The sequence below is a fragment of the Oncorhynchus nerka genome, unplaced genomic scaffold, assembly GCF_034236695.1.
Source record: "Oncorhynchus nerka isolate Pitt River unplaced genomic scaffold, Oner_Uvic_2.0 unplaced_scaffold_1250, whole genome shotgun sequence".
NCBI classification, from domain to species: Eukaryota; Metazoa; Chordata; class Actinopteri; order Salmoniformes; family Salmonidae; genus Oncorhynchus; species Oncorhynchus nerka.
In genome coordinates, this window is record NW_027040089.1 from 102501 (window position 1) to 120000 (window position 17500).

Consider the following 17500-nt stretch of genomic DNA (forward strand, 5'->3'; position numbering starts at 1 on the left):
GGGGCAAGCAGTGGAAAGTGCTTACGATCCCTATCAGCACTAAGAGGCTGAAAGCCACACAGCTTGTCCTCATTACCATATTGACAGACCTTTGTGCCACTTTCTGATCCTTTGTTGCCACTTTTAGGCCTAGTGTTACGGAAGATGGAGACATATTTTTGCAATTTTTAAAATAATATCACATCTGTAGGCATTACTTCCCCTCTGTCTCCTCTTACCTTCTTTATTACTTCCCCTCTGTCTCCTCTTACCTTCTTTATTACTTCCCCTCTGTCTCCTCTTACCTTCTTTATTACTTCCCTCTCTGTGTCCCCATCTTCTCTCTCTCTCTCGCTCTCTCTCTCTCTCTCTCTCTCTCTCTCTCTCTCTCTCTCTCTCTCTCTCTCTCTCTCTCTCTCTCTCTCTCTCTCTCTCTCTCTCTCTCTCTCTCTCTCTCTCTCTCAACCTGTGAAGGATTGAAACAACTGGCTGCTCTTCTCTAGGGAACATGAATTCCTGACTGTTCTCCCACTTCACATGACTCCTTTATATCTGCCCAGAGTGCCGGGCCAGACGCAACTTTATGAGAGGAAATAACTCTCCGACATGTGGCATTCCTAACATACCCGGCTTGCATCACCGTTCTGTCACAGTGCTGTACTGTACCGATGTAGCTACCTCATCAGGATAGCTGAAGGATCCAGTGTGGGTTGATAATGGGTTGAAACAACAAGGGATTAACCTGAACTTGTCTAAAAAGAAAAGCCAGTTTTCGTTGCAAAAAGTGTTCAGTTGAAAATACTTTTGCTTCGGTTTTCTGCAGTGTGCATGAATTAATACACCCCATATCTTTGGGGGTATTTTAGGCTAAACTATAAGCTGTAGCTGCTAGAGGAACTGTGATTGCATGCTTGTATTCCCTTCACATGACCAAATCTATGGGAGTATTCATTGTTCAATATAGTCCCCCAGACTTTTGTATTTTATATTTTACATTGACACGAGAATGTCCTCCTCTGCCATGTTTGTTTTGCTTACTCTGTAACTCAGAACCAGCCACAAAGTCTACCATTCATTTATTTTCATCCCTAAAAGTCGAAGAAAGGATCACCTCCTTTCAGAGTTCATTCCATCGCTGCCACATTGAAAACCGCTCATCCTCTGTAGGTAAGCCTAACAGAACATACAGTATCCCAGTATTAGAAGAGAGAGAGAGAGCACTTCTCAGTCCTCTATGTTCTTGTTTCATGGTGTTGTTTTCCGTTGGCTGTGACATCGTAACCTAGCTACAGTAGCTGAGTATCCAGCTATGGCTGGAGGTTGGAGCAGTTAGAGGGGAGACAGGAGACACCATGAGGCTAGCCTGGTTCCACATCTGTGCTGTCTTGCCAACTTCTATGGTCATTGCCGGCCAAAGGAGTTAGCAAGACAGCTCAAACAGAGATGGAACCAGGCTAGCCTGAGGGTGTCTCCTGTCTCTCCTCTAACTGCTAGCATGAAGCCCATTGCAGCCTGGGAAGAGTTCATCCTTGGAGAAGCATCACTCAGGTTCAGCCTACTATAGTGTAGCCCCCCCCTCCCCGAGTTACACCTCCAACTCAGGGATAATCATAAACCCAATATTGGACACGGAGCACAACGCAGGCTTCCTCAACAAACCTGGTCTCAAATGACAGCCTATTTCCAATGGGCCCTGGTCAAAAGTAGCACCCTATATAGTGAATAGGCTGCCAATTGGGACACACCCCTAGAATCAACCTAATGTGACCTATTCTTGTTTGCGTGAACCTTGAACTGTAATTCGTAAAGTCGCTGTGTTTTTGTGTTGCTGAGTACGCCACCATTATTTATAACATAGTAAACTGCAGATTTGGAGATTAGCAGAGCTGGTGATGAGAATTCATCTCTGTGTCATTGCTTATTCAGCTATACCGCCTCATCTCTCCTCTTCTCCTCCCTTCCTCCCTTCCTTCTCATGACGACCCACCACATGCTCTTGATGAGGAAAATAATGGCCACGCATTTCCCAACTAATGCCCTCCAAGAAATCTAGTCTAAAATGGTGGATTATGAATGATGTAAAGACTGATGGTGGACATATACATGGAACATGGTTTCCTCAGAAAGAGAGAGAGGGAGAGGGGGGAGAGAGAGGGAGAGGGGGAGGGAGGGGGAGAGAGAGAGAGGGGGCTGGAGGAGGGGGAGGGAGAGAGAGAGAGAGCACGAGAGGGATGCTGAGCAGTGTTCGTTCTGTGGTATTGTTTTTACCCTGTAGACACCCTGACTGACACAAAAAAAGCCATAGGAAGATAGGAAGCCACTGAGCCAATAGCCTTCACAGGACCTGAGCCAATAGCCTTCACAGGACCTGAGGCTAATACTGGATATGTGGCCAACAGTTCAATTCACCCCCTTTGTCCCACCAGGAGATATTGTATAAAATCAACAAATATATATAAAAAAATATATTTAAAAAGAAAAAAAGAACTAAAGAAAATAATCACACAAAAAAGAATATATATATATATTTTGTTTTTTGTTTTTTTGTTTTAAATCTTATTTTATTTGTCACATACACATAGTTAGCAGATGTTAATGCGAGTGTAGCGAAATGCTTGTGCTTCTAGATCCGACAATGCAGTAGTAACCAACGAGTAATCTAACCTAATATACAGTATATATATAGAGTGTATCCCAAATGGCACCCTATTCCCTGTGTAGTGCACTACTTTGGTCAAAAGTAGTGCACTAAGTAGGGAATACAAAGTAGTGCACTAAGTAGGGAATACAAAGTAGTGCACTAAATAGGAAATAGATTGCCATTTGGCACGTACATTTCACAGTCTGGCACATCCCCAGCTGATATATTCCAAATGAAGACATTTTAATAACCTCTACTGCAGTGGACTAAATCAGGGTCCCACATAGTGTTTCTTGGTAGTCTTAAACAAAAGTATACACCTCATACACATGGTTATGGACCTTAAAAAAGAAGACACCTGTACCATGTCAGATATAGAGTTGAAATGTATTACATTTTGAGTTTGCATCACAGTATTACACTTTATATACATCACAGAAGACTGAAATATAACAAAAAAGTTTTTCAACAAAACACCAGAAATGTAAAAAATAAAATAAGGAAATGATGAAGAATATGAATAGCATTCCACCCATGAGGCCACTGGGCCATTTGACTGCAGGAAGGAGCTACACCTGTTCTAAAATGCACATCTGTTAGTAAAGAGTACATCAGTAATCAGATCAGATGATGGGATAGTTGTTGTTTGCGCTGTAGCTGCAGGAGAAAAAAGACTAGTCCTCACAAAGCTGTGTTTTAGTAGCCTACATTCATCTATTACATGGCCTTGTGGAAAATAGAGGTGAAATATTTAAATCATTGTGGGATATTATTTAAAGCAAGGCAGTCAAATGTTCAAATCATTATAAAACCAAACATATTTTACCTACACAATATAGTAGCCTAACTAGGGTTGCAAAGCTACCGGTAGTTTACCAAAGTTACTGGAATCTTCAGTAAATTTGATAATTAACAGAAAATCTATAGCAATCTATCGTAACTTTGGTATTTAAAAAACGTATTCATACATGATATTATTTTTGTTATATCTGTGTCCATATTGCCCATGAGTGTCTAGTAGATAGAACATATGGTGTGTCTGTTTGTAAGTCGCTCTGGATAAGAGCGTCTGCTAAATGACTTAAATGTAAATGTAAATGTAAATATGGTTCAAGAGAAAATAGCCAAGTTAATGGATAAAGTAACTAATCAACAATTACATTATTTTCAATTAACTCTGCAACTTGTCCAACTATTTAATTTTTTCACAACTGCCAACAGTTTGACGCCTAACATTGACAACAAATACATATTGACATAGTAAAATAAATACAAGTGTGCAAAGAAATAGAGGACAGGGATATTTCATGCTGAAACCTTCACATTAAACATCTTATTAAACACCAATGGTATTCACTAAGTTCATGGTTTATATTTAGGATCATGTTTTACAGCTTTGTCATTAAATGTTTTCAAATCATCTTATTGAATTCATATATTTTACATGTGGTGAGACCAGAGAGGGCCAGCGATAACCACAGACACATGTGGTGAGGCCAGAGAGGGCCAGCGATAACTACTGACACATGTGGTGAGGCCAGAGAGGGCCAGCGATAACCACAGACACATGTGGTGAGGCCAGAGAGGGCCAGCGATAACTACAGACACATGTGGTGAGGCCAGAGAGGGCCAGCGATAACTACAGACACATGTGGTGAGGCCAGAGAGGGCCAGCGATAACTACAGACACATGTGGTGAGGCCAGAGAGGGCCAGCGATAACTACAGACACATGTGGTGAGGCCAGAGAGGGCCAGCGATAACTACAGACACATGTGGTGAGGCCAGAGAGGGCCAGCGATAACTACAGACACATGTGGTGAGGCCAGAGAGGGCCAGCGATAACTACAGACACATGTGGTGAGGCCAGAGAGGGCCAGCGATAACTACAGACACATGTGGTGAGGCCAGAGAGGGCCAGCGATAACTACAGACACATGTGGTGAGGCCAGAGAGGGCCAGCAATAACTACAGACACATGTGGTGAGGCCAGAGAGGGCCAGCGATAACTACAGACACATGTGGTGAGGCCAGAGAGGGCCAGCGATAACCACAGACACATGTGGTGAGGCCAGAGAGGGCCAGCGATAACTACAGACACATGTGGTAAGGCCAGAGAGGGCCAGCGATAACCACAGACACATGTGGTGAGGCCAGAGAGGGCCAGCAATAACTACAGACACATGTGATACCAAAAATGGTAATATGTCTTGTAATAGATTACATAAAATTATTGTAAGATGTCAAAATTCAGGTTATTTACTGGTAAACTTCAAACGTTTCCAGTTATATACCCACCCTTTGCCACCCTAAGCCTAGCAAGCAGTGACAACAGCATACAGCAGGCCCAGCTACAGGAAGTCATGGACATAAATGGATTCATGGAAATATAAATAATATGCAGTACGTTACTGACATACTCCAACTGAACTTGTGATTCCAGGGAGCCCTCTAAGACGATTGTGGAAGGATCCCAAAAGCCCAGTATAATTCTGCAGCTTTACGGCAGGTCTTCACAGCGATCCCAGCTCTTTTGTTCTGAGCCATCATTGGCTGAGCACCACTCTGTCTGTGGAGAGTTCAACTCTGGAGATCTGGGATGAATATGCTCCGACTGCCAGTCAATTCAGGATAAAGAAAAACAGAGATGGTTGTAAAACAGCCGTGGGCCTGTGGAACAAACCAGAGAATATACTGTAGCCATAGTAACAACGCTTTCATAGATGTTGATCCACACTTTGTGGGTCAATGTACTGCTGTTTGTCACAAATGTATGAAGATGTACTAAACATTAAACACATACAGTAAAACAGGATATGAATAGATGACTGAACCCCTTTCAACAACAAGTGGTGTCTGTCGATGCTCAACGACCTATCAATAGTGACATTGGGTTTAGAGTGTGTATTGTGGTAACTACACTGTAGTAGTACAGTGATATTCCTGTCTAGGAAGTAGACCATGATCCTTTGTGGTGTTGTGTTATTATGTGTTAACCTTAACCTTATTTGTGCCCTACACCAGCATAGTGTAAAAGGCCAAGCCCTGGGTGATTACCCAGACGTAGCGGACCCATATTTCAGGCCCTGATCCCCCTCTCACACAGGACCACCCACAGGGTGGCTGGAGCACTGGTACACACAGGCAGCACACACACATACAGTACATACAGACATACAGGGACTTGTACAAGTATGAACACACACATCAGTTTATACAGTATGAGAGAGAGAGAGAGAGACAGAGAGAGAGAGAGAGAGAGAGAGAAAAAAAGAGGGTGAGAGAGAGAAAGAGAGAGAGAGAGTTCTCTCCCTGGTCTGAAATGTACGTTGACAGAAACTCGGTCTGAGTGCAAGACAGACAGCCTGCATGGTGCCTGGGGTACACTTTCATCCACAGCATAGGAGAGGAGAGAGGAGATCCCAGGAGAGGAAGGAATATGATGATGAGAGAGGGGGAGGAGAAGAGAGGGAGAGAGTAGAGGAGGAGATGATGGGAGGAGAGGGGATAAGAGAGGGGAGGAGTTGGGAGTGGAGGATGGGAGACGTAGATGAGAGGAGACGGGAGGATAGAAGAGATGAGATGAAGAGGATATAGGAGTCTGGAGGAGCGGACAGGAGTGGAGGGAAGTGTAGAAGAGAGAGAAGAGGAGGAGAGGATGGTGCTGCAGAGAAAATATTCTCCGTAATCCTCATCAGGAACCACCAGGAGCAGGTCTAATTAAAAAACACAATGACCCCTAATTCTCCAAACCCTGGAATATATGAATATTCTATCTATTATTATTATCCCAGTCATTCAACGCTACTGTTTCCATTCAACTTATGTTATTCAGATGTATACAGAACGAATGTTTAAGCTATAATGATGACTTTTAAAGAATAAGTGATTCATGTCTGTGGTTGTTAAGGGCATAATTAACTTTCAGATACCTGGGTTTTGCTTAGTTCTGTCGTGTCCAATATGATGTGGCATATAACTACAATGGTTAAATGTCATTCTTTTCTATTCTGATGAGAACGTAATGCAAGTGAATAGCGCTTCTATATATTTTTGGCAGAGACAAAAACGTTGTAGATCAGAGAATATTTCTCCCTCCATACCTCATCCAGCACAGTCTTGCATTCATTTGAAACCTCATCAGCATCTAGCGACAGTGATAAACGAAGCACCTGCCTTCTGATCATCATTAGTATTTTCCTGTATGCATATAGCCTGGTTAAAACGGACTCAAGCTGTGGAACAGTAGTGAGCGTGATTCAGTCTGTTTTATCCAGGCTAGTATGCATGTATATGCAACTTTATCAATATGTCATCTATTTCAGTACAGTATGTTGCATCTCAAGTAGGGAATATTTTTGTTTCCTTCTGGCTGTGCCAAAAATATCAGAGGCCAGAACGAGTTGTGTAACATTGATTTGAAATTCAGTCTAGTGAGCTGCTTCAGCTCTGCCCTGTGTGTGTTCTGAGATTCCCGCTGATAGATACGCGAGGGACTACTGGTTATCTGTGGAAGAAGAGGAAAACACATCATCTCCCATCTCACCAGTGCAAGCATTCACCCAAAGCTTACATATACTCACCCACTGCACTTAATTCCAATTTACCATGCTCCTTCAGGTTTATTGAATCTGTAGTCCCCTGTCAACCACATAGTGGCGGATCCTCCTCGAAAATTAGAAATGCGAAGGGAGGAATTTTTTAAATATTTTTGTGCAAAAATCTGTTTGTAAGCGACATAATCCTATAATTAATTTTTCAGTGAGTGAACACGTGACTACAGTCACATTGAAGTGTGTCTGGTTTGGTTATTATGAAATGAGAGAGAGAGAGAGGTTGTGCTAAGTAGAGTTGGTGCCAAGTAAGAAAGTTTAAGTAGGCGGCACAATATCCAAATAGATTTGGAAAATCCAAGCAGGTTGGGACCCTCTTAGCAGTAGTGTAGAAGTAGATAATATTCTTACCACTGGCTAATGGAGCCTCTCACTGAGCTGAACTCCTACTAGGCACGGGCTGCTTCTCTCTTTCTCTCTCTAACCATTCCTCTCAGTCTTTCTCTCCCCCCATGTCTCTCTCCCTCTCGATCTCCCTCTATCTCTCTCTGTTCCTGTCTCAGTGTGGGCATACAGGAAGCAATTACTTAGTGAACCTCATTGTTTGTCATTGGCTCCAGAGTGGCGCACTGGTCTAAGGCACTGCATCTCAGTGCCAGAGGTGTCACTACAGACAACCTGGTTCGATTCCAGGCAACAACAACTGCCCGAGTTACACTAGGAATGCATAATCCCTCCATCAGTGCTCAGACTGTCCGCAATAGGCTGAAAGAGGCTGGACTGAAGGCTTGTAGGCCTGTTTTCCTCACCAGACAATAACGTCGCCTATGGGCACAAACCCACCGTTGCTGGACCAGACAGGAAATGCAAAAAGAGCTCTTCACTGACGAGTCACGGTTTTGTCTCACCGAGGAAGTTGGTAGGTTTCGCGTTTATCATCGAAGGAATGAGCGTTACACCGAGGTCTGTACTCTGGAGTAGGATCGATTTGGAGGTGGAGTGTCCGTCATGGTCTGGGGCGGTGTGTCACAGCATCATCGGACTGAGCTTGTTGTCATTGGAGGCAATCTCAATGCTGTGCGTTACAGGGAAGACATCCTCCTCCCTCATGTGGTACCCTTCCTGCAGGCTCATCCTGACATGACCCTCCAGCATGAAAATGCCACCAGCCATACTGCTCGTTCTGTGCGTGATTTCCTGCAAGACAGGAATGTCAGTGTTCTGCCATGACCAGCGAAGAGCCCAGATTTCTATCCCATTGAGCATGTCTGGGACCTGTTGGATTGGAGGATAAGGGCTAGGGCCATTCCCCCCAGAAATGTACGGGAACTTGTAGGTGCCTTGGTGGAAGAGTGAGGTAACATCTCACAGCAAGAACTGGCAAATCTGGTGCAGTCCATGAGGAGGAGATGCACTGCCGTACTTAATGCAGCTGGTGGCCACACCAGATACTGACTGTTACTTTTGATTTTGACCCCCCTTTATTCCATTTCAGTCACATGACTGTGGAACTTGTTCAGTTTATGTCTCAGTTGTTGAATCTTGTTATGTTCATACAAATATTTATTTAAGTTTGCTGAAAATAAATGGAGTTGACAGTGAGGAAGTTTCTTTAATTGCTGAGTATATATATATTTTTTTCATTCACCATTGTTTAACTAGGCAAGTCAATTAAGAACAAACTCTTATTTACAATGACGGCCTCTCCCCCACCTTCCTTCCTCCCTCCCTCATATGATCCTATCACAAGCCCAGACAAAGATGCCTGTCAGATGGGGGTCTTACATTTGCTGTGGATTACATATAGATGATGGATCTCCCCCAGTGCTCCAGCCCTCCCTCCCTCCTTAACTCCTTCCCGCCCTCCTTCCCTCCCTTTACAGTAGCTGGCTGGAGGTGTAGCAGTAATGAAATGTCATTACAAGGTCACTCAGAGCCTTGCGGTACACTGCTGCAGTGGGGGGGCAGAGTGTGTTATCCTGCAGCCTTATCATTGTTTGCACCATGCACTAGCCAGCTGAGCTAACCATACATTACTAACCTCTAGATCCAGTATGGAGGGGAACACACACAGGAACCTCAATGCACCATGCACTAGCCAGCTGAGCTAACCATACATTACTAACCTCTAGATCCAGTATGGAGGGGAACACACACAGGAACCTCAATGCACCATGCACTAGCCAGCTGAGCTAACCATACATTACTAACCTCTAGATCCAGTATGGAGGGGAACACACACAGGAACCTCAATGCACCATGCACTAGCCAGCTGAGCTAACCATACATTACTAACCTCTAGATCCAGTATGGAGGGGAACACACACAGGAACCTCAATGCACCATGCACTAGCCAGCTGAGCTAACCATACATTACTAACCTCTAGATCCAGTATGGAGGGGAACACACACAGGAACCTCAATGCACCATGCACTAGCCAGCTGAGCTAACCATACATTACTAACCTCTAGATCCAGTATGGAGGGGAACACACACAGGAACCTCAATGCACCATGCACTAGCCAGCTGAGCTAACCATACATTACTAACCTCTAGATCCAGTATGGAGGGGAACACACACAGGAACCTCAATGCACCATGCACTAGCCAGCTGAGCTAACCATACATTACTAACCTCTAGATCCAGTATGGAGGGGAACACACACAGGAACCTCAATGCACCATGCACTAGCCAGCTGAGCTAACCATACATTACTAACCTCTAGATCCAGTATGGAGGGGAACACACACAGGAACCTCAATGCACCATGCACTAGCCAGCTGAGCTAACCATACATTACTAACCTCTAGATCCAGTATGGAGGGGAACACACACAGGAACCTCAATGCACCATGCACTAGCCAGCTGAGCTAACCATACATTACTAACCTCTAGATCCAGTATGGAGGGGAACACACACAGGAACCTCAATGCACCATGCACTAGCCAGCTGAGCTAACCATACATTACTAACCTCTAGATCCAGTATGGAGGGGAACACACACAGGAACCTCAATGCACCATGCACTAGCCAGCTGAGCTAACCATATATTACTAACCTCTAGATCCAGTATGGAGGGGAACACACACAGGAACCTCAATGCACCATGCACTAGCCAGCTGAGCTAACCATACATTACTAACCTCTAGATCCAGTATGGAGGGGAACACACACAGGAACCTCAATGCACCATGCACTAGCCAGCTGAGCTAACCATACATTACTAACCTCTAGATCCAGTATGGAGGGGAACACACACAGGAACCTCAATGCACCTCACCATGGCTTTAGGGCTGTTCAGCAAGTGCAGTCCTATACTGTACATGTACACTTTACAGCTGGCAGAGACTGGCTGGAACACACTGGAAACCACTGACGTTATACTGACCAGTCTGTCTGTATGTATGTCACTCATCCCTCACGCCCAGTGGGCTCACATCGCCGCCAACGACAGAAGGAAAGAAAGGAAATTTGTCGACTTGTGGGCCAACCAATCAGCTACACCCACTGGGATGGGGGCAAACCCCATAACAGAAAAAAACGGGGAGGAATGTGTATCCACGAACCAGCACAGTAACTGGTTCTATGAGTCATCATATGTGAGACCAAAAGACCTCAGCTCTGTTTGACAAGCCAGCCATGCTTCGCAAACATCAAGAGGGTTGTAATGGAGATGTTTGTGGGAAAATCTGTAAAGGATACTACGTGGATAATCAGCTAAATGTATCTGGTCTCATAACAAATTGAAGGCTGTTGGATGAAAATATCAGTTATTTTAGGCCTTTTGTTTCTGTGATTCTATGCTCATCATTCCTTAATAAAAGCTTTATAATAAGCCTCACGATTCATTTGTCTACATTTGTCATTGACTGAGTGCTGTTTGTCCCCTTTTTTTCTGCCATAAAATATTTCTGTTGAGCATGTGTAGGTGACAGCCTGCAGACGGCACATCAACAGCGTCTCACACACTTCTATTGGCGTTGCATAGGAAAAGACACTAGGACCATTGTATTCTATCAGAAGCGTTCATCCTCTTGCCCACATATGAAAGCAGCATACCTTGCCTCTTCCCCTGAATCAGAGTTCAGTCGTTTTTCTTCCCTTTTACCTCTGCATTGTCAAAGTTGTCTACACACAGGTCCAATGGTGCTTGTCCAGCACTGTTGAACCTACCGTCTGTGATTTACGTAATCCTATCTGTCTGCCTTGTCCAGCACTGTTGAACCTGCCGTCTGTGATTTACATAATCCTATCTGTCTGCCTTGTCCAGCACTGTTGAACCTGCCGTCTGTGACTTACATAATCCTATCTGTCTGCCTTGTCCAGCACTGTTGAACCTGCCGTCTGTGATTTACGTAATCCTATCTGTCTGCCTTGTCCAGCACTGTTGAACCTGCCGTCTGTGACTTACATAATCCTATCTGTCTGCCTTGTCCAGCACTGTTGAACCTGCCGTCTGTGACTTACATAATCCTATCTGTCTGCCTTGTCCAGCACTGTTGAACCTGCCGTCTGTGATTTACGTAATCCTATCTGTCTGCCTTGTCCAGCACTGTTGAACCTGCCGTCTGTGACTTACATAATCCTATCTGTCTGCCTTGTCCAGCACTGTTGAACCTGCCGTCTGTGATTTACGTAATCCTATCTGTCTGCCTTGTCCAGCACTGTTGAACCTGCCGTCTGTGATTTACGTAATCCTATCTGTCTGCCTTGTCCAGCACTGTTGAACCTGCCGTCTGTGATTTACGTAATCCTATCTGTCTGCCTTGTCCAGCACTGTTGAACCTGCCATCTGTGACTTACATAATCCTATCTGTCTGCCTTGTCCAGCACTGTTGAACCTGCCGTCTGTGACTTACGTAATCCTATCTGTCTGCCTTGTCCAGCACTGTTGAACCTGCCGTCTGTGATTTACATAATCCTATCTGTCTGCCTTGTCCAGCACTGTTGAACCACTGTGACTTACGTAATCCTATCTGTCTGCCTTGTCCAGCACTGTTGAACCTGCCGTCTGTGACTTACGTAATCCTATCTGTCTGCCTTGTCCAGCACTGTTGAACCTGCCGTCTGTGATTTACATAATCCTATCTGTCTGCCTTGTCCAGCACTGTTGAACCTGCCGTCTGTGACTTACGTAATCCTATCTGTCTGCCTTGTCCAGCACTGTTGAACCTGCCGTCTGTGACTTACGTAATCCTATCTGTCTGCCTTGTCCAGCACTGTTGAACCTGCCATCTGTGATTTACGTAATCCTATCTGTCTGCCTTGTCCAGCACTGTTGAACCTGCCGTCTGTGATTTACGTAATCCTATCTGTCTGCCTTGTCCAGCACTGTTGAACCTGCCATCTGTGACTTACGTAATCCTATCTGTCTGCCTTGTTTTGTGCTGTTTTATAGGACAGAGGGTGAGAAAGAACAAATAAGTAATCCCTCAGAGGTAAAATGAGGGATTCCAGAAATCCAACCGATAGCTCTGCTACTTCCTTATCAGCTTGATGAAGAGATAGTTCTGTACAGGGTCAACAAACTGCTGGAAACAAATAGTGAAACCTCCCATTTTATTCACTTGATCTATTTCCTTTTTCAATTCATACATTGAGTATAAATGGAGTTACAAATATTTGACCACAACCGTGTCCATATAAGGAAGTACCTCAGTTGCCATTACTGTTTGACCCGTTCTATGGGGTCACACTGATGCTAAAGTGTTCTCTCTTTTTTACTGTGTGACATCTCTGCTGCCCTCTCCCTGTCACTAAGAGAGAGCGGGTGGGAGAGAGGGAGGGAAAGAGCATGAGAGAGGGAGAAAGAAAGGGAATGGGAGAAAGGGTGAGAACGAGGAAGGTAGAGATAAAGAGGGAGAGAGAGAGGGACAGGATATGAATGAATCAGCAAAGCCTGTGTCTTAGCTGGTAGTGCTAGCCCTCCATCTCTCTCTCTCTCTCTCTCTCTCTCTCTCTCTCTCTCTCTCTCTCTCTCTCCCTCCCCAGACAGATATATTAATAAAGTACACTGAGTACAGTATTGGCCTGGCTAGATCTGGTAAGCACAAGCAGGACCATGGAAACGTTTCAGTCATCACATCTCCTACACAAAGCAGGCTTTTCAGCCTCAATCCCCTGATACAACTGGTCCCCAGGTGGAGACTCAGAGAAGGATACGTGTTTTCTCAACTGCACTTGTCCTCAAGTGACTGTATGGCTGGTTGTTTGTGTCAGTTAAGTGCAATACTGTTTAAGTCTGTGTAAAATGTATATCTCTACATCTAAAGCGGTGAATATACAGTACAGAGTGTACAAAACATTACCAACACCTTCAAAATATTGAGTTGCACCCCCAATTTGCTCTCAGAACAGCCTCAATTCATCGGGGCATGAACTCCACAGGGTGTCGAAAGCATTCCACAGTTGTGTCAAGTTGTCTGGATGTCCTTTGGGTGGTGGACCATTCTTGATACACATGGGAAACTGTTGAGCGTGAAAACTCCTGCAGCGTTGCAGTTCTTGACACAAACCGGTGCGCCTGGCACCTACAACCATTCCCTGGTCATAGGCAATTACATGTTTTGTTTGGCCAATTCACCCTCTGAATGACACACAGACACAATCCATGTCTCACTTGTCTCAAGGCTTAAAAATCCTTCTTTAACTTGTCTCCTCTTCGTCTACACTGATTAAAGTGGATTTAACAAGTGACATCAATAAGGGATCATATCTTTCACCTGGATTCAACTGGTCAGTCTATGTCATGTTCCTAATGTTTTGTACACTCAGTGGAGATGGAAGTTAATATTATTTAATGGACAATGCATTTAATTTTGAATTACTTTTCAAGTTGTGAAGTGAGAAGCTGGTTTATTTAGAAATAGAGGATCATGGGACAGTTCTCCAGTTGACATGCATCACAGTGTCCCTGAGGTGTACCTATAGCAGACAGTCATCAGCACATCCTGTCAGTGTGTGTGTGTGTGTGTGTGTGTGTGTGTGTGTGTGTGTGTGTGTGTGTGTGTGTGTGTGTGTGTGTGTGTGCGTGTGTGTGTGTGGAGAGGGTAGGTTCCACACTGTAGTAGCTCCCAGTGTTGTTAGTAAAGATTACATTTTTTGAAAAAGGTATTTTTTTGTTCCTTGAGAATGTAGCCTGCTCTGAAAATACTCCGTCAGACTGGACCAAGACCTTTCTTCTACTGTTGAGACAAGCAAGACCTTTCTGTCAGTGCTATTCTGAAAACACATTCAGTCTGAAACACAACTCACATGGCCAGTTTGAAGTGTTCTAATCTAACTTCTGTTTGACAGCGTCTTACTGACTGTGGCAGTCAGGCACGTCTTGACTTCTGAATGAAAAAGCTCTTACCATTTCCATTAAGGCTACAGAATGATACCGACAGAGCACTTCAAATCAGCATCCTTTTGTCTGCCTTTTTACTACCTCTCTGGTTATCTAGTGGTTATCTAGTGTTGATGGTGTACCACCGTTATGAGGTCACCTTTGAATCCTGACCTACCCTTTCCTCAGGTGTGTCACGGTGCATTATGGTGTACCACCGTTATGAGGTCACCGTTATGAGGTCACCTTTAGAATCCTTACGGTGCATTATGGTGTACCACCGTTATGAGGTCACCTTTAGAATCCTGGACCTACCCTTTCCTCAGGTGTGTCACGGTGCATTATGGTGTACCACCGTTATGAGGTCACCTTTAGAATCCTGGACCTACCCTTTCCTCAGGTGTGTCACGGTGCATTATGGTGTACCACCGTTATGAGGTCACCTTTAGAATCCTGGACCTACCCTTTCCTCAGGTGTGTCACGGTGCATTATGGTGAATCCTACCACTCAGGTGTGTCACGGTGAGGTCACCGTTATGAGGTTTAGAATCCTGGACCTACCCTTTCCTCAGGTGTGTCACGGTGCATTATGGTGTACCACCGTTATGAGGTCACCTTTAGAATCCTGGACCTACCCTTTCCTCAGGTGTGTCACAGTGCATTATGGAGTACCACCGTTATGAGGTCACCTTTAGAATCCTGGACCTACCCTTTCTTCAGGTGTGCAGTGTTGCCTTTTATACTCTCCTGAATCAGTCTGCCACGTCTCGTTTATTCCCCCTCCCATCCGCAAATAAAAAAGTTTGTTCCCTTTGGGTCGGGGAGAAATCGAATGGATCATTATAGTGGCTGTGGGATTTACGGTTAAAAGGGAGCTTGCCTGACATGGAAAGAATAGGATGTAAGATCTTTTCCATTACGGACTTGGCAGTGCTGGGGTTGTCAGGCGAGGTGGATGCACCCCCACCCTGCTCTGAGGTGGAATGGCTGGAGGGAGACGAAACAGAGGAAGGGAATGAGGGAGGAAGGAAGAAGGAGAAGAAGAAAGGACTGGGTAATGTGGAATATGGGTTTGTGCTAGCATAAATATGGTGGTAATGGGACAGGTTAAGGCCAGGTGTGAGTGTCTGTGTGTGCGTCTGTCTGCATGCGTTCTTGTGTGCCTCCATGTACAGTGCCACCCTAGATACTCTTTGCAGACAGACAGACAGACAGACAGACAGACAGACAGACAGACAGACAGACAGACAGACAGACAGACAGACAGACAGACAGACAGACAGACAGACAGTATCAGCAGCCCCAAGCAGCACCAGCAACAGCAGCTGACTCAGGCCAATGTCCATGCGTCCTGTCTGCCTGCCTGAGGGGCTGAAGGAGTTGCTACAGGATATGAACAGGAAACTCAAGCAGCCGTGTGGCTCACTGCTCTACTGCTGGGTCCCGCTGTCTTAAACTGCCTGTGTCCCAAATGGCACCCTAGTCCCTTTATGGTGTGCTAGGGAAAAGAGGGACAATTCAGACATGCACATCTGGGCAGCCTGCTCCCAGACTGGAACTATGAATGTTAGCTATAGATATGCAGATAGATCTAAATGCAGTCACTTGCGGGAAATCTTGGTTACTCACATTCATAAATAATTTCAAATGATTTCACATTCCTTTGCACTTTAGGAAAACGTTCACTACATTGTCCTACTGTATCTTTTCAGTGCTGGAGAACTCTGGTGCTCGTGGCCTTGAATGTTCAATCAATCAATCAAATGTATTTTATAAAGCCCTTTTTACACCAGCACTTGTGCTTTACAGATACCCACTTTACAGATACCCACTTTACAGATACCCACATTACAGATACCCACTTTACAGATACCCACTTGTGCTTTACAGATACCCACTTTACAGATACCCACTTTACAGATACCCACTTGTGTTTTACAGATACCCACTTTACAGATACCCACTTGTGCTTTGCAGATACCCACTTTATAGATACCCACTTGTGCTTTACTGATACCCACTTGTGCTTTACAGATACCCACGTGTGCTTTACAGATACCCAGCCTAAACCACAAAGAGCAACCAATGCAGATGCAGAAGCACAGTGGTTAGAAAAATCTCCCTAGAAGGCTAGAACCTAGGAAGAATCCTAGAGAGGAACCAGGCTCCGAGGGGCCAGTCCTCTTCTGGTTGTGCCCGGTGGAGGGTACATGTGGCCGTTAAGGCTACAGTAGATGACCAGCAGGGTCAAATAAAGACAGACAGTTGTGCTTCATACTGAACAAGAATTTGTTAATGCTAACATTCCTCTAACGGTGCCTTGACCTTTGTGTCTTCCAGGCAGACCAGGGAACAGGAGACACCCCCGGACTTCTTCTACTTCTCTGATCTGGAGAGACACAACGCTGAGATCGCTGCCTTTCATCTGGACAGGTGTGTGTGTGTGTGTGTGTGTGTGTGTGTGTGTGTGTGTGTGTGTGTGTGTGTGTGTGTGTGTGTGTGTGTGTGTGTGTGTGTGTGTGTGTGTGTGTGTGTGTGAGTTTGTGCGCGTGTACACCATGTGTGGAGTTGGAGACATTTCCGGCATGACTAACACACACATCAAATGTTTTTTTGGGGGGTAAATCAGCTTTAATACTGCAGATATTTTGTGGATTCTGTCAATGTAATTATCTGCATAATTTCCAATATATATTTTAGATATATATATATTTTTAGATGTAAAATACATTTGACATAAGTTATCTCTTGATTTATTTTTATCCCACCCTACCAACAACCCCTCCCATCTATCTTACATAACCATCCAGTCTTGACTTCTACTTGAGATGTTTCACATACGTTCTGAACCTTTCTATTCTCATAGTTTACACTGATTTTAAATGAAAGATGAAAACATTTACTAAAAGTCCTATTATATTATTGATTGACTGACCATGGCTTTTCAATTCACCCAGCAGTGCTATTTGCAAAGATAGCTTTAAGTAAATACTGGGAT

General features: G+C 44.5%; 1 protein-coding gene across 1 annotated transcript in view; it reads left to right on the plus strand.

Moving 5' to 3' along the window:
- Nucleotides 1-17500, plus strand: part of LOC115115989 (extracellular serine/threonine protein kinase FAM20C-like) — a 98334-nt gene that overhangs the window by 63029 nt on the left and 17805 nt on the right. The window contains exon 4 of the mRNA XM_065015857.1: nucleotides 16843-16935. Within this exon, the coding sequence (XP_064871929.1) occupies nucleotides 16843-16935 (93 nt within the window). The remainder of the gene's footprint in view (nucleotides 1-16842; nucleotides 16936-17500) is intronic.